This window comes from Ursus americanus, chromosome 19 (assembly GCF_024610735.1).
Source record: "Ursus americanus isolate L20-20 chromosome 19, mUrsAme1.1.p, whole genome shotgun sequence".
In the NCBI taxonomy this organism is placed as follows: domain Eukaryota; kingdom Metazoa; phylum Chordata; class Mammalia; order Carnivora; family Ursidae; genus Ursus; species Ursus americanus.
In genome coordinates this window covers 15,797,322-15,823,040 of record NC_142145.1, presented here as the reverse complement: position 1 = coordinate 15,823,040, position 25,719 = coordinate 15,797,322, and the positions used below count along the sequence as shown (strand labels likewise).

The 25,719-nt window shown below is 46.3% G+C and overlaps 1 protein-coding gene across 1 annotated transcript in view; it reads right to left on the bottom strand.

Annotated features, from left to right (window-relative positions):
* Positions 1 to 25,719, bottom strand: part of CCBE1 (collagen and calcium binding EGF domains 1) — a 226,333-nt gene that overhangs the window by 34,129 nt on the left and 166,485 nt on the right. Inside the window, exon 3 of the mRNA XM_045790202.2 lies at positions 991 to 1,043. Within this exon, the coding sequence (XP_045646158.2) occupies positions 991 to 1,043 (53 nt within the window). The remainder of the gene's footprint in view (positions 1 to 990; positions 1,044 to 25,719) is intronic.

Sequence of the window (25,719 nt, the reverse complement as noted above, 5' to 3'; positions counted from 1 at the left end):
AAATCCTAACCTCCAAGGTGATGGTATGGGGGGGGGGGGCTCTGGGGGGCAGGGCTTAGATCATGAGGGTAGAGTCCTCATGAAGGGGCTTGGTGCTTCTATACAAGAAACCCCAGAAAGCTCCCTCGCCTCTTCTGCCATGTAAGGACACAGCAAGAAGGTGGCTATCTGTGAACCAGGAAGCTCTCACCAGACATGGAGTTTTCTAGGATCTTGGTCTTGGACTTAGCCTCCAGAACTATAAAAGAAATAAACATTTGTTGTTTAAGCCACCAGACTATGGTATTTCTGTTACAGCAGCCAGAATGAACTAAGGCAATACGGAAACTGTAATTAAAATTCAGGTCTCTCTGGGACGCCTGAGTGGCTCAGTTGGTTAAGCAGCTGTCTTTGGGTCAGCTCATGATCCCAGGGTCCTGGGATCGAGTCCTGAATCGAGAGCCTTGCTCAGTGAGGAGTCTGCTTCTCCCTCTGTCTGCCGCTCTTCTGCTTGTGCCCCCTCTCTTTCTCTCTGACAAATAAGAATAAAAATAAAATCTTTAAAAAAAAAATTCATGTCTCTCTGATTCCATGCTGTCCATACCCTGTCTCCCCGGCTTGAGGGTGTGGGCCTTGAATGAGGGCTGGGCCAAGGTCTGACACTGCTCTGTCTCCCCAGTGCTGGCTGAGCACAGGGCTTGAAGGGGCTATGAGTTTAACATATGAAAAGCACAGAGAGAGGTCCGGAAGGTGCTTGTGTTCTAACTGTGTATGAAATGCTGATTAGGGAAAGACAGCCTCTTTACCTTAAAACCCGAAATACAAGAATTGCTCAAAATATGTGTATAAGTTGTGTAATGATTTAGTGATCAAACTGGAAGAACTTAATGCCAGAAAAAATGAAATTACATACAGATAACCCGCATACATTCTATGTACATCTGAACTTTATAGACACCTAATGACTAGTCACAAACAAGGTAAGAAGACATAATCTTTTATATTACATACCTTCTGGGATGCATTGTCCAAGAACAAATTTATACCCTTTGCAGCATTTTTTCCTAAGAGACAAACAAAAACGTATTTTAAATGGGATGTTAGATTAAAAATATAATTCTTCTCAGTTACTGAAAGACTTGTGCCCAGGAAAAAGGTCTAAGGGAAAGAAGGGGAAGTGTAGTTTTAAGGGAAGCAGAGATAAAAGGGGAAATATCAGTAGCACACGGCCACATCCTCCTTATAGCAGGATGCCTCTTTCACCACATAATATATGAAATTAATCCCTTGAATCCTATGAAGTGGATTAACACAAAGACATCAAGATACTTAGATGATCAGAGGCCTACGGGACATAAAGGAAGTTTGAAGCTGGCCAGGCCCCTCAGCCTACAAGCCAGGGATTCACATAACTTACTAATTATAAAAATTAGCTAATAAGTAATTATAACATAATGATGGCTAATTAAAATAATAATTAGTTCCCTAATTATTATTAAGACTGAGGCTGGAACCCAAGCATTCTGACTCCCATTTGAGTGCTTGCTTTATACCTGTACCACATATGGTACTGAAAGGTGTCTAAATTATCTGAATTAAAAAAACATCAAACAGGCAATTCATTCACTCATTTTGAGAGAGAGCACGTGGGAGCGGGGCAGAGGGGGGAGAGAGAGAATCTCAAGCAGACTCAACGTTGAGCATGAAGCCTGATGTGGGGCTCCATCTCACGACCCTGAGATCATGACCTGAGCCAAAATCAAGAGTTGGACACTTCGGGGCGCCTCGGTGGCGCAGTCATTAAGCGTCTGCCTTCGGCTCCGGGCGTGATCCCAGCGTTACGGGATCGAGCCCCACATCAGGCTCCTCCGCTATGAGCCTGCTTCTTTCTCTCCCACTCCCCCTGCTTCTGTTCCCTCTCTCGCTGGCTGTCTGTCAAATACATAAATAAAATCTTAAAAAAAAAAAAGAGTTGGACACTTAACTGACTGAGTCACCCAGGTGCCCCAACAAACAGGCAATTCTAACAACAATTTCCAAGACTTGTATCTCTGCCTGAGGCAGAGAAATGGTGTCATCAGTTCAAAATGTAAATCTCCACTGGAAAGATTATGTCTCTGGGATGGAGTTGTAAGCTCCTAACAGACCAACCCCCTGTAGATAACTATAAACTCTGGACAAAACAGAAGCAAATCACCACCGGTAGGTTATGGTGAGTAAAGAGAGGCAGGCAGGATTTAAGAGGAGAGTTGAAATTTTGAACAAGGGACCAACCCAGGCTAAGTTTCCTATTTTTTAAGGCTTTAGCCTATCACTGTTGCTATGTTGTGTGGAAAGCTAAAACACAGGGGACCCATGGTGTGTTTTGGCTTGATCCAATGGAGGACAAACCTGGGGCAACCAGAGGAATGAAAAATTGAGGGAAACCCTGGAAAGGAGAGTGCTAGAAAGGGGAGCCTTAAATTCTGCATATAAATTCTTCCCAAGCTCTGGTAAGCCCTGAACCACACCTGTGAGGAGCAGACTCAAAACATCCCGGCTAATTACAACGCAGGCTTGAGCTGTAGCCTACCATGAGACGGTTTTCATATTACATCCCACCAAGTTACTTGCCTGCTAAAGGAAAAATACCAACACTTCTTGGATGACTAGAACAGGATCCAGGGTCTCCACAACGTAACTTGTACGTTGAATGTGACCCATTGTCAAGGGAAAGACAATCAATGATGCCAACTCCAATTCCAGATGTTGGAATTATCAGACACAACGTTAAAGCAGCCGTTACAACTATGTTTGATGATATAAAGGAAAATACACTCGTAATAAATGAAAAAGTAAGAAATCTAAGAGAAATAGAAACTATGAAAAGAACAAAATAGAAAAGCTGGGAAATATATCAAATTAAAAAAAAAACCATCTTGCTGGACGGGTTTAACAACTGAGTGGTGACAGGAAGTGGGAAAGAATTAGTGAATTTGAAGATATAGGCACAGGAAATTACCTAATTTAAAGAGAAAAAAAATGATTTAAAAAAAATGCACCATACCTCAGGGACTGGTGGGACAATTTCAAAAGCTCTAATGTATGGTATTTGTCTATGTGCTCCGGAAGGTGAGGAGAGAGAAAATGGAGCCAAAACCAAATTTGAAAAATGGTTGAAATATCCCAAGTTGATGGGGCGCTTGGGTGGCTCAGGTGGTTAAGCGTCTGCCTTTGGCCCAGGTCATGATCCCAGGGTCCTGGGATTGAGCCCTGTGTCAGGCTCTCTGCTCAGCGGGGAGCCTGCTTCTTCCTCTGCCTCCCTCCCTCCCTGCCCCACTCACGCTTGTGCTCTCTCTCTCTGAAATGAGTTAAAATCTTAAAAAACCCTCAAGTTTAGTGAAAAACATAAATTTACAGACTAAAGATGTTTAGCAAACCTGAAACAGGTTAAATATGTACAAAAAATGTACAAAAAAAATGTCTAGAGACATCATAGTCCTCCTGCTGAAAACTAAAGAGACAATCTTGAAAGCAGGCGGAGAGAAAGTGCACGTCTATAAGCGTGTGGCCATGCACTGCTCATCAAAAGCGATGGTAACCAGAAACAGTGGTAGGACATCTTTTACATGCTGAGAAAACAAACCAGCCTGTCAATCCAGAATCCTATACCTGGTGAAAACACACTTCAAGAATGAAGATGAAATAAAGACGTTTCAGATTAAAGAAAACCAAGCATTCATCACCAGCAGAGCTGGGTGATGAGAAACGATAAAGGGAATTCTTCAGAATAAAAAGGGTACCGGGGAAAACTTGGATCTTTAGGAAGGAACGAAATGCCTCATGCATGGTAAGTGTCTGCGTACATATAATAGGCTATTTTTTTCATGCGTAATTATTTTAAAGCAAAAATTATACTACTGTCTTGTGGGATTCATAATGCAAGTAAATTTAACAAAGAGAACTACAGAATTAAAAATGGCAGGGTTGTAAATGGATCTACATGGTCACAAAGTGTCTACACTGGGTGTGAAAGTGTACAACACTGACATTTCCACTGTAGCAGACATTCCCTTTGTTCTCCATCTCTCTAGCCTCATTACTCTTCCCTTTCCTCCCATTCTCGCCCAGCTGGGCTCCTGGGAAGCTTCCCTTGACCACTTCCAAAATCAGTATGTTAATTCAGAGGCTAAGAATTAACCTGGGTGCGGTGAATTTGCAAATATCCAGAATATAGCCCAAGATCTTCTGCATTGACTATAAAGGTTAAACTATCATTATAAAAAAAAAATCAAACGATTTCTTTGTAACCATAAGAGCAATCACATTCAAGTTTATTCCCATTGAAATACTGCTCTCAATCATTTGTATTTGGACATGCTTTCTAGGTGGACGGGAAAGGGAGTTAAATATGGCCCAACGACTGGGAAGTGCACATTGCCTGCATTCTATCGATGCTTCCGTGTGGGTATGTGAGCACATGATTTGTATGTTGTAGTGAATATGGGGGCATGAGCCACAGATTTGGGAAATTAGGCATTATCCGGGTCCCAAAGCAAACTCCCACCTTTGTCAAATGGTCCAAACCTTCCACGAGGTAAACAAGGCCTTCTAAGAAGAATCTGATACACTTAAATGTATTTTTCCATCACATTTTAGTAAGACAATAATTTAACATTACTTTCTACATTTACAAATTAGTATACTCTAGTTATATTATTGGTCAAACCAATTTTATTCTTTTTAAGATTTTACTTTAAGTAATCTCTACACCCAACATGGGGCTCGAACTCACAACCCTAAGATCAAGAGTTTCGTGCTCTCCCACTGAGCTAGCCAGGTGCCCCTGTCAAATCAGTCTTTGTAGACTGGTCTGCTAGGCGGGTTACCACTCACAGGAGAAACTTCAGCAATCTCTTCCTAAACCTTTTTTTTTAAAGATTTTATTTATATATTTGAGACAGAGAGAGAGAACACGTGAGAAAGAGAGAGCATGAGTGGGGCGGGGTGGGGGGGAGCAGGGGCAGAGGGAGAAGCAGACTCCACGCTGAGAGGGAGCCTGATGCTGGGCTCGATCCCAGGACTTTGGGATCATGACCTGAGCCGAAGGCAGATGCTTAACCAGCTGAGCCACGCAGGTGCCCCTCTTTCCAAAACTTTAAAAATTTATAAGAATTTTATTAAATCCATGTATAAACTCTATATAAAATGTATTAAAATGTATAAATGTATACAACTTACAAACATGTCTGGTAAGAACATTCTGAAGTCGCCTGGGTACAGCAGCACAGCCTCATTTCTCCCTGCAACACTTCTCATGTGCAATCCGACTGCGGTGGACAATCTTACTTCAAAAACATAATAAGTGGGCTTCCATCATAAAAACCAGTGGTATGTGGGATGCTCCCGAATCGGACTTGAGTGAAATAACGAAGGGTCCCCTCCCCCGCAAAGGACGCATTTGCCAATCTGTATCTGTACACTCTATATAGATTATTTTGAATCTTTCCTCAGCATATTTTGTTTTATGTGTGTATGTGTGTGTGTGAGAGAGAGAGAGAGAGAGAGATTGATTTACCGCTATGAAGGATGTGTGGCAATATCCAGAGTTTTCCAATTAGGCATAATTTCCCAACATCTCCAACTGATTCATAATTTTACATGACAAGGGAAGCCCCTGGGGTAGAAATTTATGATTATTGTTATTTTTAACAGAGGTAGAGGATCTACCTTTACATTCCATGAAACTTACACTCTGTCTAGTTTTCCATGGCGTAAGAAAGTCCAAGTTCCTAACCACCAGAAAGAAAACTGCTTAATAGCATGTTCATTAACATTTTACAGCTCTTACTGTATTACTTGAAGCTGTCCTACAGAAAACCGTGAGGAGGAAGAACAGTACCCCAGATTATCTGAAACCCAAGGCAATCACAGGAAAGTTGGATGGAGGGGAAACACGTGTTTTTGATACATCTTAAGTACAGCAGCACATTGAAACATATGGTTCTATTTGTCTCCTTCTATTTAAATAGCGCACCTAACATACAGCTGCTGAAAAGTTCGATGGCATTTCAAAGTTCATGCACAAGGATGTAACTCTTACAACAATCTCTCTTTCCACGTCCAAGACAGCATACTTGGGCACTCTGATCTTGCTGAGCATTGCAAAGGCTTGGGATTATCCATTTAGGGGAGCCCAAAGTAATCTGTCATTTGCCTTTTTATGAAATCAAATAACAGTGATTGGATATGCTTTCAAAAGCCTACGGAGCTCTATCAGGAGATCTAAGCTTCAGAATGGCCATGCTTCATTTAAATACCTGCTCAGTTAAGAATTAACTTCCCCTTGGCCATTTTTTTCTTAATTGCATACCTAACACCATCTCTCTGCTTGAGAGAAGGAATTCTGAGACTCCAGGGTACCTTCCTGCTTTTGCAGAGTTCCAGGGAAGACTGCATTATGTTGCATGTTAAACACCCATTCAACATAAACCACCATTTAAAATAAACAATGAAATATTCCGAAGTATAAAAAAAAAAACAAACCACTGGCCGCACATGTCATGCCATTTCGAAGATTGATTACAACATCATTTGTGTATAACGAAGTCAAGAGAGCCAAAGTGAAATCTCCCGCTCATTATGCAAGCACAGACACTTCTTAGACCGAGCTACGAACATGGTGGTGTGGTTTTTATCTTTAAGAAAAACAAACGAAGATGGGAAAAGCTCATGTGGATTCTGGGGAGACGGTCCTTCTTAATCCGCTTCATGTGTCATAGCTGGGTTTTCCAAATGCGAATGCTTTTCTCGTTTCTTGGCGAGGGGAAGTGGTGATCAGAGGTGGCTGTTACATAGAAAGGGCAGCATCCACTAATCAGGAAAGTCTGTGGAGGCTTCCCCTGGGTGCCCCGGGGCATTAACACACATACAAAGTCATAAATAAAAACAGTGCATCAGAGATCTATCCCAGCAACCAAGTGTGTGTGAGAGCTTTTGGAAGGAAAAATGGAATCAGGAAAACGATGATAGAGATACCATCATCGGACTGGGTGCTGTTAGCAGGTTCTAGAAGAGCATTAAAAACAAAACAAAACAAAACAAAACAAAACAAAACAAAACAAAACTGCCTATAGAATTAGAGGACAAGAAGGGGGCTTGAAAAGTCAAGTGAGTTATAAGGCAAGAAATATTTCAACACTTGCTCCACTGCAATCGTAAATTTTCCTAAGATTTATTTGGGGTGTCCTTTGCATAGCTGTCTAGATATGCACGAGACGGAGAATTTTTTTTTTTTAAACGAGAGAAAGAACTGCACTGTTTAGAGTATTTTAGGGTTCTCTGGGCCAAGCTACATGCAGCAGATGGAGCAATGGCTTTGGGGTCAAGCAAATTTGGTTTACAATCCTGGCTCTGTCATTTAAAGAGCTTGCGATGTGACCTTGGGCTCATTTCTTAAAAAACTCGCTGAGTTTCAGATTCCTCATGGATAAAAGATGAATAATAATATTTGCTTGCAGAATTATCCCAGGGATTACAGATAATAAAGGTACCTAGCACAGGGCCTGGCTTAGGGCCGGACAGTGTTCTAGCTGCAGCTTTATAAACACAGCAAGGAAACAGCAAGAGCCACTCTTAGATGCCTTCGTGTTACCGCTCATCTCTTCCTTCCACTTCTTATTCAATGGCCGGTATCTTCTTCCAAAAACAAAAGAGGGGGAGGGGAGAAAGGAAGGAGGGAGAAAAGTTTTGCTTTCAAGATGTTGCAAAAGTAGTATTTTTGGCCTCTTCTTTCACATCCCAAATAATGGGACTAAGAAAAACACAAGGTCAAAATCCATGGATTAAGAACATGATTCTAATATGGAGTCTAATAGGAATATGGCCAGTAGATGGGAGAATGGGAAGTTAATTTTTTTAAAAGATTTTGTCAGAATGAGAGGGGGAGAGCGAGCCTGCAAGTGTGCATGGGCAGGGGGAGGGGCAGAGGGAGAAGCAGGCTCTCCGCTGAGCAAGGAGCCCATGTGGGACTTGATCCCGAGCCCCTGGGATCATGACCTGAGCCGAAGGCAGAGGCTTAACCGACTGAGCCACCCAGGTGCCCCTGGGAAGTGATTTTGCAGAGTGGAGTAGCTTCAAATCTACGAGCATCCAGAGGAGGTTACCATGGAGAAGCCAACACCCTGCAGAACCCCAGCCTGACTTAGGAATCGTACACACCAGGTCCCGAGGAAAGGGCAGGCCAGAAGAGAGCAAGACATTCTGCAAGCGTGGTGAGAAGCTGGACTTCCCGTTCCCTCCCCGCCCCCAGGCACCCTCTGTCAGCTACCCTGCATCCGCCACTGCAAGGGGCAGAAGGTACAGTCTTCGGGGAAACGCGTACCCGAGAAGCTCAACGAGCAGATAATCCTGCCCAGGCACACAGAATTTCCAAACGTTTTTTTTTTTTTTTTAAAGATTTTATTTATTTATTTATTTGACAGAGATAGAGATAGCCAGCGAGAGAGGGAACACAAGCAGGGGGAGTGGAGAGGAAGAAGCAGGCTCATAGCGGAGGAGCCTGATGTGGGGCTCGATGCCATAACGCCGGGATCACGCCCCGAGCCGAAGGCAGATGCCGAACCGCTGTGCCACCCAGGCGCCACCCAAACGTTTTTAAAGAACCCCTTCAACAGAACATCTCATTCCAACACCACGAAAGCCTCCTGCTGATGGCTTCTGAAGGCCAGCCAATGGCAGCTTCCCCACCCCCCAACCAGCCAGTCCTCAGCGGAGAGAGGCAAGGCTGGGAAAATGCAGACACCAGTATGCATGGTCTCTTTCCACCCCCTAATCCTGCCGTGGCGTGCCAGACATGGGGCCATGAGCGCCTCCTGCCAGGAACAACACAGCCCACCAAACGCTTGGGACCACATTAACGGCCTGAGGATGGATGGATGAATTGATTGATTTTTAAAGATTGTATTCATTTATTTTTTAGACAGAGACAGAGAGAGAGAGAGAGAAAGCACGAGCGGGGGGAGGAGCAGAGGGAGAAGGACAAGCAGACTCTGTACTGACCCCAGAGCCCAACTTGGGGCTTGATCTCACGACCCTGAGATCATGCCCTGAGCTGAAATCAAGAGTCAGTTGCTTAACTGCCTGAGCCACTCAGGCGCCCCTAAAGTCCTGAGGATTTAAAAATGGTCCTGAATTTCTTCGTAAAACTCCTGTAAGAAAGCTTTCCTCTTTCTTTCAGCCTTCTTCTTTTGCCAAAACTTTTATTGAGCTTTGCATGACTTCACATGAACTACTAGAATTCCTTTTATACCAGATGCCCTGAGAACAAAACCCAGTAAAATGACTCATCTCCCATCTAGGCATGCATGGTTCCAGCCCTTTCACCAGAAAGTGCTTCTCCCAGGCAAATCGAGTTAAGATCATGTTTACTCTGGCAATCAATTAAGGTAGAAAGAAAAAAAAAAAAAGAAGCAAACAAACCTACCTATTTATTCATCTACAAAGCATCTTGTTCCTGCCAAATCTCAGTGAAAACATGAAGAGAATCATAAGGAGTATGTTACATATAACACGCTCTCATATGCACCATTACTGTTGGTCAAGATCAAATGTGGAAAACAGCGTGGCAGTTCCTCAACAAATTAGACACAGAGTAACCACCTGACCCCACAAGTCTACGTCTGAGCACATACCCGAAAGAAATGAGAGCAAACTCAAAACAGGTATTTGTCCACAGCAACATCGTTCACAACAGCCAAAGGCACAAACACCCCAGATGTCCCTTGACAGATGAATGAATAAAACGTGATACACACAATGGAGTATTACTCATCCTTTACAGGATGTTCTGACACGTGCTACAATACGGATGGAACTTGAAAACATTAAGCGAAGTGCAATCACTCAAAGGAACGAATATTGTACGACTCCATGTACAGGGGGTACCTCAAGTGGTCAAAGTCATAGGCAGAAAGTCAAAAGATGGTGGCGGGGGGCTGAGTGGGGAGGGAATGGGGCGTTGTGGGTAAACGGGTACACAGTGTGAGTTCAGGAGGATGAGCAAGTTCTGGAGATGGATGGAGACAGTTGCACAACAGTGTGAATGTGCTTCATGCTACTACTACACCTAAAAATGGTTAATATGGTAAATTTTATGTGTATTTTACCACACACACACACACACACACACACACACAAATCAAATGAGGCGAGAATGCTGTTGAAGTCACTCCTCTAGCCAGTAACCCCCTGGGCTTACCTGATACCTAGATGGTATCATCTAGGTTTTAGTTCTGTGAATTACAGAACTTTTTTTTTTTTTGGCATGTGAAGATTATTCTTAGATGGGGCTGAGCTAACAAGCAGAAAGCATTTATCCCTACAGGCTGCAAGGGGTAATAATCTATTCATTCCACAAACGTTCATCATGTACTTCCCAGGAAGACAGAAGAGCTGGTGGTGAAGGTCCTGGCCCTGGGGGATGACCTCCCACGTTTGAATCCAGGCTCTGCTGCTTTCCAGCCGTGGGACTCTCGACAAATGACTTAAAGTCCCCTTAGCTTGATGTCCTCGTCTGTAAGATGCGATAGTAACGGTACCCACCTCCCTGGCTTGGTATGAGGGGTCAAGGAGTGAAGAAGCCTGCCGAACTCAGTACGGTGCTGGCATACATCAAACACAAAACCTAGAAAGAAATGGGCTGGTTTTCCTGTTGTGTCCCCACTCCAATGCTCGCCTTCAAGGACGCTGGGGTATTTTAGGGGCGGCGGCCCCAGGAAGTGAGCAGCTTGCCCCAGTCTGACTGCCCACTGGCTTGGCTTTCAGGGAGACGCAGCCTCTGTGACTGCAGTTCAAAAGCCAGTGTCTTGGCCGTTTCGTTTCCACGGTCACTCCAGCACAAAGATGATCTTATCGGAACGCAGGAGAAGTGAAACCCTCTCGGGCCGCTAACACGTTCCATTCCCCTCTCTCTGACCAGCGTAATCTCTGTTCTCAACGATGAAATGCATGCACATGACCCGATCTTGTACGGTTTGCTCAAAGCTGGCCCAGGAACTCCTGGGAGGTGCAGACAACAGCCCAGGGCTGAGAACACGTGTGGCCACCTTTGTACGTTTCTGCCAGCACCTCCCTGTCTCCCTGCCCTGTCAGGGTTCTCAGACGCACATGGTCAGCGACCTCCGCAGAGAGCTGCCCGGAGTCTGCTCGGTTCCTGGAGACGAGAACCCAGGACTGAGCCACTGCCTCCTTGCCACGTTGCCAGTGCTCTCACCCAGCTCTCTTCTCCCTGGTCCCTCCTTCCTTGTCTCCCCCGAGTGAGTTCTCTGCCCCATCAACCCTCATCATCTTGCTTGCTGGCTGCCTCTTCCCTAATTCATTTGAGAAGTTGATCATTTCTAAAACATAAGAAAAAATAACAAATTGAGAGAGGTAGTTTGGCACTATCTTTGTATAAGAAACAATAAAATTGTGTCTGTGAGTGTGTACACACACACACAGGTTGTGAGATCTCTTCTCATTAAAAAAAGAAAGGTTGGGTTGGGTATTCACAGCTCTCTCTATGTGGGTAAGATGAAAGCTGTTCCTTGTGGGGTTTTTCTGGAGATAAAACTGACATAACTTCAGAGCAGTTTCAGACGCACAACATATGGATTTGATATTTGTAGACACTGTGAAATGATCACCACAGTAAGTCAGGTTCTTTTTTATGAGTTTTCTCACTTTCCTGCGATGAGCAGCTACTGATTTTTTAATAAGAGAAAATAAAGGAAATAATAATAAAAAGGGATCTTTAGGGATTTTTCAAGGGCGCTTTGGTACATTTCTAATGCCAGGCTTGGCAACGGTTTTGGAAGCTGCTGGTTTTGAAAGCTGGTGAAGGAGTCACATCTGCGAGCACGCGTCAGGATTTACGTCACCCAGAGACTCCTCAGGATTGACATTCTGGACAAACTTGACCAACTAGGTTTCAACCAAACTGCTCTTGGCCAAGTCACCGGGAACCAATATATGGCATTTATTAAGAAATGCCTTCTGGGATCTAGTGTATCGTTTAGAAGGATGTTCATTCTTTTTCTCACATCAGAAAACTGGTTTAATAGAGGTTTGCCTTAGAGAGGATTTTAATACAACCATTTCCCCCATTCATGAGGCACATTTAAGCAAACGCATCTCTGCTGATGTTTATTACCATGGCTGCTAATTTTTAGAAGTGCCGGGAACCGTGAGTCGTGTCTCACTCTGGGTCATCATCCGTGGACAGCGCGTGGAGTGTGGAGGCTGTTCCTTGCAGCAATACAGTTCACCCTATGCAGTGACACCGTGGGGCCCTGGGCCCTAGTTGCTGCTGTGTTTTTATTCTATCAACCCTCTAACCATCATCCCAGGAACACCTGAATGGTTATTTATTTATTTATTTATTTTTAAGATTTTATTTATTTGAGAGACAGCATGAGCGGGGTCGGGTCGGGGAGGAGGAGTGGAGAGAGAGGGAGAGGCAGGCTCCCTGCTGAGCAGGGAGCCTGACGTGGGGCTTGATCCCAGGACCCTGGGATCATGACCTGAGCCGAAGGCAGACACTTAACTGAGTTACCCAGGTGCCCCTGCCTGGATATTAATAATCTGCTACAATGGCATTCATCAAGAAAATCATATCTTCAAGCACTGAATTATTCACGATAAACCAAACAATACAAGAAGTCATCCCTGGTTACCAAAACATCCTGAAGTTTCCTGACTGGTCCTCCGCCTTCTCCCACCGTGGGCTTTCTCTGCAGCTCGGCCAGCCTTTCCTCCTGCTCTCTCTCCTTCAAAAGGTGGATTCAGCTCCAGGATTTCAATTCTGACCTCTCTTTAGGACTCCTAAACTGCGAACTCCTGGGCAACCTAGTTGCATTCATTTTGCTTGCCTGTATTTTCCAGATTTCCTGCAATGATTGGGTGTTAACTTCCTTAGTGAGAATGTGTTATATCTTAAAACTAATAGAAGAGAATTAACTTCTCACTGCGAAACTGGAATAGAAGAGCGTCCTCGATGGGGCTAGAGCTCAAAGGCAAAGAATCCACAAGCCTGTTTTTAAACAGCGCCTTCTATCTTTCTCCCTAGTAAGAGACCCAGATGGCCCATGACAGCTGCACTTCCAGAGGCCATGACTGCAGCAGAGATAGAGGTTTCTCCTTACCTACTTCTTGTCTACTGTAACAAGAGCCCAAATTATAGCTGGGTCCATAACCATCCAGAATAGAAGGAAACATTTCCCCGCCTCTCACCCACCAGGTACTGCCTTGGGGATAAATTGGGCCGCAGGAGTGAGCAGCAGCTGTGACGTGTGCAATGTTCAGGAATTACCTTTACACGGGAGGGGCGCATTCTCTCTCCCTCTCACCTTCCCACGTGTAGAGCACGAACACGGGAGGGCACCATATTGGACCTTAGCTCAACACTGGAGCAGCTCAAGGATGCTGTCCAGCCACCATATGAATGAAGGACTCGGGACGGTTTTGTGTAAGAGAAACTTCTACCTCGTTTAAGCTATTATTTTTGGTTTCAGCTTTAGGAGCCTAATATGCCCCGAAAGCTAAAACAACGGAAGGAAATGAATCTCTGGGAGCAAGGCTGCTGAAATGCAGGGTTAGTAAAGCCATGGAGAACACCCAGCCTTTTATTCCGCTCCAGGAACAACTGTGCATGGAGCCCTCAAGCCCTGTGAAATGCTGACCCTTGAAATATAGATGTCTGGAGCCTTCATCGTAAATTAACCAAAGCTAGAGACCTCTCTGCTTTGACAGGGCTACGACCCTCCTTTCTGCACGGCGGGCAGATTTCACTGGCACTGGGCCCCCTTCCCTGCGCTTCACGTCGTAAATGAGGCATCTCCAGGGAGCTCTCAGCCCAAGAAACATGTAGCTACAATTTCCCAATTCAGATTTCTGCCCACGGCTCTGTCCCCTGGGAATTAAATGAGGAAGTCTTAAAGCGGAGGGCTTTCCTTGTAAAGGCTTTCAAAGACGGAGGGGACCCAACCGGAGATCTTCTTTCTTAATTCCTCACGTGACCTATTCCTCACCTGCATCAAAGTCTTACGGAAAATGAAATACAATGGATGTTGATTCAGGTCTCACTTCATACATTACCGAAATGGGATTTCTACCTCTAAATCTAATTTACGGATGAGAGCAGGAAGCTTCTACTTTAGACACCCAGCTACACATGACCCGGGATCGCGGTAAAAACTTCAGATTAGCTAACAACTGGAAGCATTCAATTTGACTTAATTCAACCAACGCTTAATGGAGAGCTTCCCATATGCCAAGCCAAGCATTTTCCATAGATTGATTAAATTCGCATAACCACGCTTTTCACAGACAGGAAAACTAGAGCACAGAATGCTTAAGTAACTTGTTCAAATTAGTAGCTGAGCTGGACACGAATCCTAGCTGCAGGATTCACCGCTTCCTGGAATGGGGTGTGACAGGAGGTACAGCACGTGGCCCTTGAGGACAATCAGTGTGCCAGAAATACACCTTCGTAGCTCCCGAGAACACAAGACGGGGCATTAACAGCATCGTGACAGAAGTACACTGTGTTTTCCCAGCACGGATGAGAAGAGTCGCAACTCAACGTCAGAGGCTGCAGAAATGTGTCGCCCACGGGAGCTGCTCCTGCCCCAGAAAAATATACCAGGGCCCAGACAAAGGGACACTCACCCTCACCATATACCAGCCTCATCTCTAGCTTGGCCCCAAATCCAGTTTCTCTGTCCTGCAATCTCAGTTTCCCTCTGCGGAAAAATTCCATGTCCTTGACTGAGGATGGAGACCACTTTCCAGATGTCTCCCCCAAGCCCGAAACTCATGGAATCCGTGAGTCAGAGAGTCACAGGACAGGCCCAGAGGGAGCGCCACCGAAATATTTCAGGCAAGAGATTAAGACAGTGTCAATAGGGTAGCGGGAACTACAATGAGGACAGAGTTTAAAGAAATTTTGGAGGCAGAGTGTACAGGAGTTCTTAACACACAGGATGTAGAGAATAAGAAAAACAGAGAAGTCCGAGACCAGAGACTTCCCTCAGTGGAGCTGTCTGGAGGATGAGGTCACCATTAACTAGGGCAGGTTAAATGGGAAAAAAGCTAAATACAAGAGACTTTTATGGCGCAAATTTTGGGATGACAGAAGGTCTTATTTACCCTCGGTTTGGACATAGTGTTTAGGATGTTTGAGGCCTCAGGCAACTCCAGGGTGAGGCAGGGTCTTCGGAGGAACCGGTAAAGCTGAGCATCGGATAAAAACACCCAGGGAAGGTGTGGGCCAAGGACGGGATTTGGGGAGACATCCTCCTGCAAGAACTGGGCCCGGGAGGGAAGCCGGAGAGAGAAAGAGGACTAGTCAGAGAAGCGATATCGAGGAAGCCACAAAAAGCCCACGTGAGCTTGAACAAATCACTGTCCTGCTCTGGGTCTCTGTTTCCCATTCTGGGAAGAAAGGGTCTTGGACTAGGGCGATCTTTATGATCTCCCCCAAACTCCAAATAGCCAGGCTCTCGAGGTGATGAAAATGTTCTATATCTTCACCGTGGTGGTAGTTATACGGGCGTAAACTTTGTCAAAACTCACTGTACACTTAGAATTGGTGCATTTTATTGGATGTAAATCAGGGCGCCTGGGGGGCTCAGTCGGTTAAGCGACCAACTCTTGATTTCAGCTCAGGGCAACATCTCAGGGTCGTGCGATCGAGCCCTGTGTTAGGCTCCACGCTCAGTGGGGAGTCTGCCAGAGATTCTCCCTCCCTCCCTCTGCCCGTCTCAGGCACGTGCGCCCTAGAATAAATATTTAAAAGAGGATGTAAATTATACTTAAGTTGGTTTTAAAAATTCCCAAAAAAATAATTTCTGGCTCCAAGTAATTACCATTCCATGCAAAATTATTAATGATAGCATGAAATACTCCATTTATGAGTATTTTTTCATTGGAAAAAAATACAGGTCAAAAGACATATATCCTCAGGCCCCGGGGTGGGTGGGGTGGGGGTGGGGGAACAGGCATGAATTAGAAGGAGCTGCTGTAAGAACTTAGTTTCTGACCATTCCAGACATTGGTATGAGTGAGCTGAGGTCTGGAGAATGCTTTACAAACACATGGGAAGGTAACGAGAGCCTCTGGGCGGCTCTCAGACATGGCTCGTGCCCTAGGTGCTTCAGGACAGCTCTGGCCCCCTGGGACCTGCTGCTTACGGGTGCAGATGACCTCTAGACAAATCCGCTCAAGTGACGGCTCTCAGGAGCTCAGCCCGCGTCAGTCACTACACGGATAAACTCGGTAAGGGCTCCTGAGGCGCAGGAACGGATGTTCCTGATACAACATATACCCATTTTTTTTTTTAAAGATTTTATTTATTTATTCGACAGAGATAGAGACAGCCAGAGAGAGAGGGAACACAAGCAGGGGGAGTGGGAGAGGAAGAAGCAGGCTCATAGCAGAGGAGCCTGACGTGGGGCTCGATCCCACAACGCCGGGATCACGCCCTGAGCCGAAGGCAGACGCTTAACCGCTGTGCCCCCCAGGCGCCCCAACATATACCCATTTTTAAAACAACTTGGGCCCCTTGGTATCTGAAGTACCAGTTAGGAGGGAGAGGCTGCCACCTCTCTATATGGAGTCTACTGAGCAGTCTGTCACTTCCCATGGTATTTTTTTCCTTTTTGCTAATTTTGAGAGAGTTTCTTAGGGTAGCAAGTCTGATCCCCTACAACAAAGTATAATTTGGGGCTCTATGATAAAGGCAGCTCTGCAAAGAATCTTATGGGCTACGGGAAGATATGTGAATCTCTACCATTGTACGTGCTGCAATCAGGTTCTGCTAACTGACCATGAACTCCTCCAGAACAGGGATCAGGTCTCAGTTATCCTGAGGACCTAGCCTAGTGTCTGAGAGGTCACGGATGCTTGGCACATCCCGACTGAAGTGCACTTGGCTAGAACTCCTTTCTTAGGGAGAATGTATCCAAGATGGTATTTACATGATAAGAGTAAGAGCCTTATCTTCTTTTTTTCCCCTCTTGGTTTATCTTTTCTGGCCTCCTGTGAGCTCTTCTTCCTTCCTTCCTCCTTTTCTGTATTACAAGGTGCAGAAGGAATTAGGGGCTGGCAGGAATAGGGATAGAGATTAAGGAGAGTGTAACCCTCATAATGTTTCCTGCACTGAATAATGACGAATTGCCTTTACCATCTTCTGCTTCCTGGGACTAAAAATATCCAGCTTTATCTGGAGTAAACAGTATGTGCTCTCTGTCTGAGATGAGGAACTGGGAGGCCAGCTAGTCTAGGCAAGTTGTCCAAGACTGCTCAGTAGTGCAGCTGGAACCGCAATCCAGAGGCCGCTGGCGACTCGGCCACCCTGTCCAGGCTACGAAGCCGTGTCGGGATGCTAATTTTGGATCTTCGCTCAGTGGCGACATAAGCCCCTGTGTTTAGGAGGCCCGAATGAATCAAAACAGTTAAACACAAAAATGTGGATGGTATCACTTTATGGACATCTGTTTTAAAGTCTGGCAGACCTGAGTTTGAAACCCAATTCCCCCACTTAGTGGTTTGAAGAATTGATGTAAGTTACGTATAAATTCACTTCACAGTTTCTTCTTCTGAGAAATGCAGTACTGATAACGTACTTCGTTAAGGTTTCAATGGGATGGATAACGCACTTGGTATAGTTCTTTTTATATAAGAAATGTCCAATAAAGAGAGAGTAATGATAACAGGAGGAACAGTCGTGGTTACTGTTATTCTCTGTCCTCTTCCTCGAGTGCAGGGGTTACAGTGTGTATTCAATGAATATTCAGAACAGTGATGACAAACCGCTGTGAAACACCAGAAGGCATGAAGATAAACACACATTAACTTACACTGAATCAATGAATAATAATTGAATGCTGGCCCTGAGCAAGTCACTAATAGATGTCCTGGGAAATGGAAAGAATCCTAGAATAAAAAGACCTGGTATAATCATTGAGGATTCAGGGGTGCCTGGGTGGCTCAGTCAGTTAAGCGTCTGCCTTCGGCTCAGTTCATGATCCCGGGGTTCTGGGATGGAGCCCGAGTCCGGCTCCCTGCTCAGCAGGGAGCCTGCTTCTCCCTCTGTACCTCCCCCAGCTTGTTCTCCTTCTCTCTCAAAAATACATACATAAAATCTAAAAAAAAAAAACAACCATAAGAACAGTTCAACTACAGCTTCACCTTTGAAAAAAATCTGATAGTCAAGATATCAAAAGATACTCAGTCCATCAAAAATGACCACAGAATAGGGCAGGCCCAGACCAGTGCGGTCTGAGAATTCTCCGTGGATTAGATTTGGATTTTATGGGAGGGATAAGATCTATCTAGACAGTGAAGAGAGTGGAAGGCCACTCAGGGCAGAGACAGGACATTCAAAAGAGCATGACGAGGTGCTGTTTATCCTGGCCCGCGGGACACAGCACTGTTTGGTTTTTGTTACGTGGTAAGAGATAACAGTGCCTTACTAGCTAGAGCCTCAAATTACCCAGAGAGGTCAGTCTCTGTGCCTGCCCGCCCACGGCCCCTTCCTAGGGAAAACTGCCCAGCCCGTTGTTGCTTCTGACTGGGTAGCCCGGACGGTCCTCCTTTGTACCAAGAGGCAACGCTCCCGCCCCTCTAGGTTGAGAAGACAGGGAAGGGGCATCTGGAGCAAGGGTGTCCAATGTAGCCATCTCCCTCAGGACAAAACAGCGAGCCAGACCCATCTCCTGCTCCTGGCCAGGGCTCTACACTAAGACACCCCGTGAGGAGGCTAGCTGGCCATAGTGGTACAGCGGAGTCTCCCACGGTCGAGAAGGGTCTGGAGAGACCAGGGGGCTGAAACCCGGAGTCGAGGGAGGAAGCTGGGTATTGGTCAGATTCCTGAGGGCAGCGGAGACTTCATGAGGGAGACGCGGGCAGGGCCACCCCCAAGGAGTCCCAGTTTTCTGACCCTGCGCCTCCCCCACCCCACTCCACCCCATCCAACACCAACCATCCTAACCACAGCCCCCTTTGTTGAGATTCAAGTGGCACTTCTGTTCTTTGCAACCGAGATCTTGATCTTTTCCAGTTACCTGGTAACATATGGACGGTCCAGTTTGGGGAAGTAGTAGTACAAAAGGCTTTTGATTTGGGGGTTAATTGCAAATAGGGTCTCCATGACTGCTGTGTGTTTTATCAAAAGCACAAATATTTGTTTCATGTACAGAAACCACTCATGGATGGTTCAAATATTTTTTTTTCACCTGCAGATACAGCCCTTACTACACTGAGAGTTGGATTCTGTCAGTAACAGATGAATATTCACGTGCTTTTAGCAGTTAGTAAATTATTTACTGGTAACCTTGAGAAAGAGTTGTAGCTTCACCTTAAACAAGAAGCCAGCGGTACCAGGCTGAGCAAAGGAAGCCGAGGAGGAAATGTGTTTCTTAACTGTGAGCTTGCTTTAAAAAACAAAGGAAGTTCTAGTGTCTCTGGCAACGTACGTGTGTAAGTCCCTGGCAGTGCCTTGGTGCTGTCTTCTGAATGGCTTTCCCTGGGGTCTGGTTCCTTATTCCCGGCCAAATGACACGTGTCTATGGGTTCCATTAGGAGGAAGTGATAAGACTGACAGATGCAGTGCTGTTTCGTGCAAGTGACCGCTCCTTGCTGTTGTCAATTAAATGATGCCCCTCCTCCAGATCTTTGAAATTCTTTCTAATCTGGTCTCCTGATGGAACCTCAGGCCACGCGGCTCTCAGAAGTTGGAGAGAGCTGTTTTCTTCTCTCCCCCGAGTATAGCATCTGTGATAATGAGCAAATAGCGCCCTATGATTAAGTGATAACTATAACCTTGAAAATGTGCCCTACTGGCTTCAGTATCATTTAGTATCGTTCAGTATCGTTTACTCACACATCCGAAGCTATGCTATGGACACTAGGAGACACCACTATCCTGGGGCATCAACTGTTTAAAAAAAAAAAAGGATGGTGTTCAACTCAGAGGAGTTAGTCTGTGATGGACTTTTGGGCACTGTGACAAAGTGAAGAATCCCCAGATACCATGTGGGGTGGGGGGGGGGGTGGCAGTGAGGGGTGATGGACACCTTGTGGCAAGGGATGGACTGGGGTCTGATAAATGACACTAGGGAAGCAATGGTCTTCTTATGCTCAACAGTGGCCCACGGAGCCTGAGGTACCATTTCAACACTGCGGTGATCTGCACATCTCTGCAGGGACTGAAGTGTATTTTTATGTGGGTGGCAAGACGGAGCAATGGTTGGGGAGCAGGGGTCAACAGGAAGGACCTTCCCACACAGCCACAGTTGCTCTAGGCATTTCCGGTTTGGGTCAATATCTTCCAGGGATTGGCATTCTGGGGGCTCTGGATGCATATGAGGAAGGCTATCTCAGGTACATCTCATGGAATGAAGGTCCACTTCTAAAAAGCCCAGTTCTACAAGGCAGGACGTTGCCCTCCAGCAGGGGTTTCCCTGAGTCAAGAGAGATCCCCCAGGAAAATGGGGCAAAACTATGCTGGGTGCCACCAAGACCACCCTCTGGCCCAAGGATGCCCTGGTCAGTACCGGCCTGAGCATAGCCCTTGCCCACAACGGTGCTGACCGGCTGGACCCGGAGCACAGGGCTTTCTCACAGATCCCAGGAGACCACCTCAAGTGCCTGTGTGGCTCACTCTGGGGGACAACCACAGCAGCGCCCCTCCCCCTCCTTTATTTCCACTGTGGCAGCTGTGACAGCAGTGGGGACCTTCCGAAGAGGGTCAGGCAGGTCCCACGTACGTCATTTCCCTTTGGTTTGTTGGCTTCTTTCTTCTGAAAGAGACCACAGTCTCCTGAATGTCTTTCTAGAAGCCTCCCAGCAGGTGTAGGCCCAGAGACAACAGCTGGCTCCATCCAGCAACCTGCCAACATACCCTTCGAAGTCCTCATCCCCCCTTTCTAATGAGGCTGCTTGGCCTGGACCCCACCATCTGATTAAACCTGGAAGTCAGGCAAGGGGGCCTTACCTTGGAGAGAAGGGGCAGTGGGGAGCGCACACAGTGCTCCCTCCTTGGGCACGGCTTTGTGCCATCCCACCCTCTAGCAGAAGCTGATGAGCCAAGGGCAATACTCAGGACCTGCTCCCCACTCTTCCACAGACCGTATTCTCACCGCTGTCGGGGGCTCCTTGCCTGGGGCAGTGGAAATCCATAAAGGGTAGAGAAGGGCCTCCCAGAATGAGTCAGGGTAAGAAGCTGCTGTCTTAAGGAGTCCCAGTGAGTCCTCACAAGGAAGGACAAGACAGTCCGCGATCATGCCCATCTCCCAGGTGAACAAACTGAGTGCCAGACAGCTCAAGAATCCTGGCCAAGGTCATAATGTGAAGAAGGGTTAGAGCCAGGATTTCGGTCCCCAAACTACAAAGCATAGTGCCTGGCTCAGAACAGTCACTCATTAAAAAATCTGAGGGCAAAATAATGCAGATGTGGAAAAACCCACGCCCTCGCGAGCAGAGCCTCGTCTGAGCCCAGGGATGGCACGGCTGCTTGGCAGGAGTGTTGGCCTGACGGTGATGTGGGAACTGCATGCTGGGGCTGCCCCCTCTCCCCTGGGGACAACACCTCTCCTTCCACCTCCTGGCTCTAGAGCGTAGCTCTGGACCCATGGTCACTAAAGGAGGACAGAAGGTGGGTAAAGCCCATTTATCCTTCCTGAGACCTGGGCCCCGAGTGTGGGCAGTCAGCAAGACCGAGCGCGTACCAGCTAGAGCTGAATCCTAGAAAATCCACTGAGGTGTAGAGGAAACCCCTTCCCGAAGTCTCAACGCAAAGGGTGACTAGTCTTCCCCGCCTGACCCCAAACACACCTAACCTACCCTTTGAGGTCCAGCTCATCTTCCTCGGCTTCTGGAAGCTTTCTCTGAACTCCTCCCCACCAGGAGGGCTTTCCAGTTCCTGTGAAATCCCCGTACTATCTGTGCTCATCTCAGGATATCTAGAAAAAAAGCCGAACAACGGTGGGTCGCAATCCTGGCGGCATGCTAGATTCTACTTGAGATTTTTTTTCTTTTTAAACGATGAACATACTTACGCCCAGGATGAACCCCTGAAAAACTGAATCAGAACTTCTGGGGTTGGCACCAGGGGATCAGCATTTAAAAAAAAATCAGCCAGGATTGAGAACCAGGGCTTTGGATGTGTCCTTTTTTGCCATCTAGCTGGGAGCTGCTCAGGGCAAAGCCCCAGCCTCCTGCACTGCGGTCGGGAACACCAAGCCCAGGCTTGCCCATCGCCCGTGCTCACCGAATGCTGGCTGCGTGATTGCAGCCTCCACTGAAAATCAAAACAGTCCCCAGGTGGGCTACACGGCATGTTTTGTGCCTTTGTTTTTTTTCCCCCTGGTAAGAAAAGAGTCATATGTTTTCATCCTCTGATACGGGCAACCTAAGAATATGAATTCCAAAAACAACACATCTCCCCCAACCCCATTAACATCCCGAGGGAGGAACAGGCTGTGTTGTCGGTTATCTCCTGCTTTCAATTATGGAGCCTTCAGCCAGATTCCTTTGTGTGCCTCTGAGGCCCCAGCCTTGTAAATGGCACACTTTCAATTATTTATCTAAACAAAGGTGAGCCAGAGGGCAGCGCTAAACACTTGTCTGGTGAACTTGAACCCAATTCTGCGCCCTTGGAATTCTCAGGCTTACAGGACTTGGCTTTGTGGCTCCAATTTCCTTACCCCCCAAAAAAAGGAAAAAAAAAAAAAGAAAGGAAAAAAGGCACATTGGATTCAAAGCCATAAATTCCATTTCAGAAGTGAGAGGCGGGCCAGAGGGGAGCAAGGACCTGTGTTTTGTGGCTGGCGGCTCTTCTGTTGCTAGGCTGCTCAAATCCAACAGTCATAACTCACGGGCAAGGACATGGACCGCTGGCTCCCTTCCAAGTTTGCGCCCTGTCTCCTGTCAGAGGACGCACTGCATTCTATGTCACCAATGAACAATAAATCCCCTTGAAAAAGAACAGACGGACCAACAGCGATCTGCAGATATAAGGAGAGGAAAAGCCCCCTCTTGCTTGTGGAGACAGGCTCCTGGCTCGTTGTCAGCAAGAGTTCTGACCTGTTCTTTGTGAGGATGGGTTCGTGCCCATCGCCCCGAGGACCAGCCTGTGGCAATGCCCATGACACGGTATGCGGTGCTGTGGGTACACTGGCTGCCGCGGAATGAGTGGTGAGCATGACCCGTGGAGATCAAGCACCCCTTCACGTGCCATCGACTGTCAGCTGCAGAGAAAGAGTAATTTGGGAACAACCGACCAGCCGGAGGTCAGGATTCCTAGGTGTCAGAGGAGCAGGTAGTAATGACAGCTAACGTTTACCGGGTGCCCCAGTGTCTTCCGGGCGCTCTGCACTACACAGCACCGTGGAGAGGCGGAATCCCGCCGCACAGAGGTCCAGAGAGGTGAGAGAATTGCTCTGGCCACACAAGTGATGGGGCTGGAATCGGTACCAAGATCCGCCTGACTCAGAAGCCTGGGTTCCTCATCATGCCGTTCTACAACCTTCCCTTGTCCTAGGACGGACTCTCGAAAATGTTTCTGGAATCCACCTCTCCTCTCCATCCCTGCTGCCAGCTACCTTAGTCCAGGCCTAAAAATCTCTCAATCCTTTTTTTTTTTTTTATAGCCTCTTAATTCATCTTCCTGCCTCCCATCTTTCCCACATCCCATCGAGCGCAAATATTTTAAAGCATATCTGTTTTAGGGCCCTGGGTAAGAACGTTCCTTGGCTCCAAGTGCCTACAACTCCAGTCCAATCCTTTGTGAAGCACAAGTGGCCTCACCTCACCTTGTCCTTATCATTCCCCACCGGGATCCGGCCACATCAAATGTCCAGCTCACAAGATCCCTCTGTCAAACATTTCCTATCCCCTTCAGCTCTCACTTGTTTAAGTGTTTGTCCTGCCTCCCCCCAGACCGTGAGCTCCTAGGAGGCAAGGGGCTTGTCTTGTTCGTCTTTGTAATTTCCCCAGGATCTGGCAGAAGGGAAATGCTGATAAATATTACAAAGCTGAGTCACTGACTGAATGAACAGAATCACAAATTAGGGACGTGGGGAAGCAAAGATCACTGAATTTTTGACAACTGACCATATACGCATACGGGTTTCAGTCTAATCAATCTCAACAATTCCTGTGTTATCGTGTTATCGATTTTACTCATTTCCAGAATAACCACAAGACATTAAAAAATTAAATTCTAACTAAAAATATACTTCCTTGACATTTTAGTCTAGAGTTATTCCATTCAAAAGTGTTTTCCTCAGGAACAGCTATTATTAGTAGTATCTGATCCTAGAATGTCCACCTTTTTCTTTCTTAGCCAAAGTGCAATTTTCTTGACTAATCAAAAATTCTCATTGACCATTACTATTCTTACTTGTTTGGATAAAGAGTCAGCACCCAGTTAAGTTGATGGGCGTATTAAATTGAGTCTTTGACGTCTTCTTGCCCTCCCCATGAGAGCTGGAAGTTAGCGTCGGCAGAGGTCGGCATTGAGCTTTATCTCAACAACTTCTTCTTTGACATCATCCCTGGTTTTCTGTGCCAACCAGGAAGTGACTTCCTCTCCCCTTGAACTTCCATAGTCCTTGCTGTGTGTGTCACAGTAGCAAATCGCAGTGGAAAGGGTGCTGTGCGGGGAGCACCATCCCTGCTAAAATACAAGTGCATCACGGGGGACTGGGGGGTGGATTCACCTCTCTGGACCTTTGTTTACTCATTGCAAAATGAGGGACTCACATGAGTTGGGTTACATGGCCTCTTTCCAGCTTCTTCCCAGCTCTACAACTCAATGAAAAATTGAGTTGTATCAATTTTTGAGTTGTATCAGCTATCTTGATACTATTTGAAAGCTCCCTTGTGGGGCGGAAGGTGAAGTGTAAGAATACAGAACTTTGGGTCACACTCAAACTATTAAGAGTTGAAAACAATGATTTGAATGTAACGTTCCCCTTCATTTTCCAAAGGGCCACAGGATGGCATCCTCAACTCAACACACAACAAGGAGATGGCCCTGCAGGGTGAGAGTGACCGTCACTGGGCCTGATGCTGTAGGTTGTGTTAACGATGCCGTGACACGTTCATCATGACAAAGATGGGTGATCGCAACTATGAGCAAACTCAGAAGCACATACATGGGAAAAACGACTTAAACATTCCTCTCAGGCTCAACGACTGTGAATTCAAAACATAATGCTTTAGATGAGCCAAATGTACACCCCCCGAAATGTGAGAATTAGACGTGCAGATGGATTCCTCTAAGGATGAGCTTTAAGTTCCAAGTGACCTGGCCGGAGAAAGGGAGACTTGGAGAACCAGCATTTTCTAAGTTCTATAATTTCATATCTTAAAAGGAGAACAAAATAATAGTCATTCATGGGGAAAGATAAATATAGTAGAAATTTGGGCAAAAGAGAGCTTCTACAGTTGAACACTATGTTTAGGGCTAACTTTCCGGGCAACTGAGCCCAAAAAGGGAGCGACGACAAGTTAGTTCTAATATGTATAGGTCTGTACAAAAGGTAAGAAATTTACCAAAAGGATGTTCATCACTCAGAGTCCCAAGTGGGAACAGAAGGTGCATTAAAATTAGGATAATCCAAGGAGGGGCTGTTCACGAAGGCTCTAAGGTACAAATATGTGGGCGGGGTGTAGGGAAACCACAAGTGCAAGTGCAGGAACTCAGGGCTGACCACA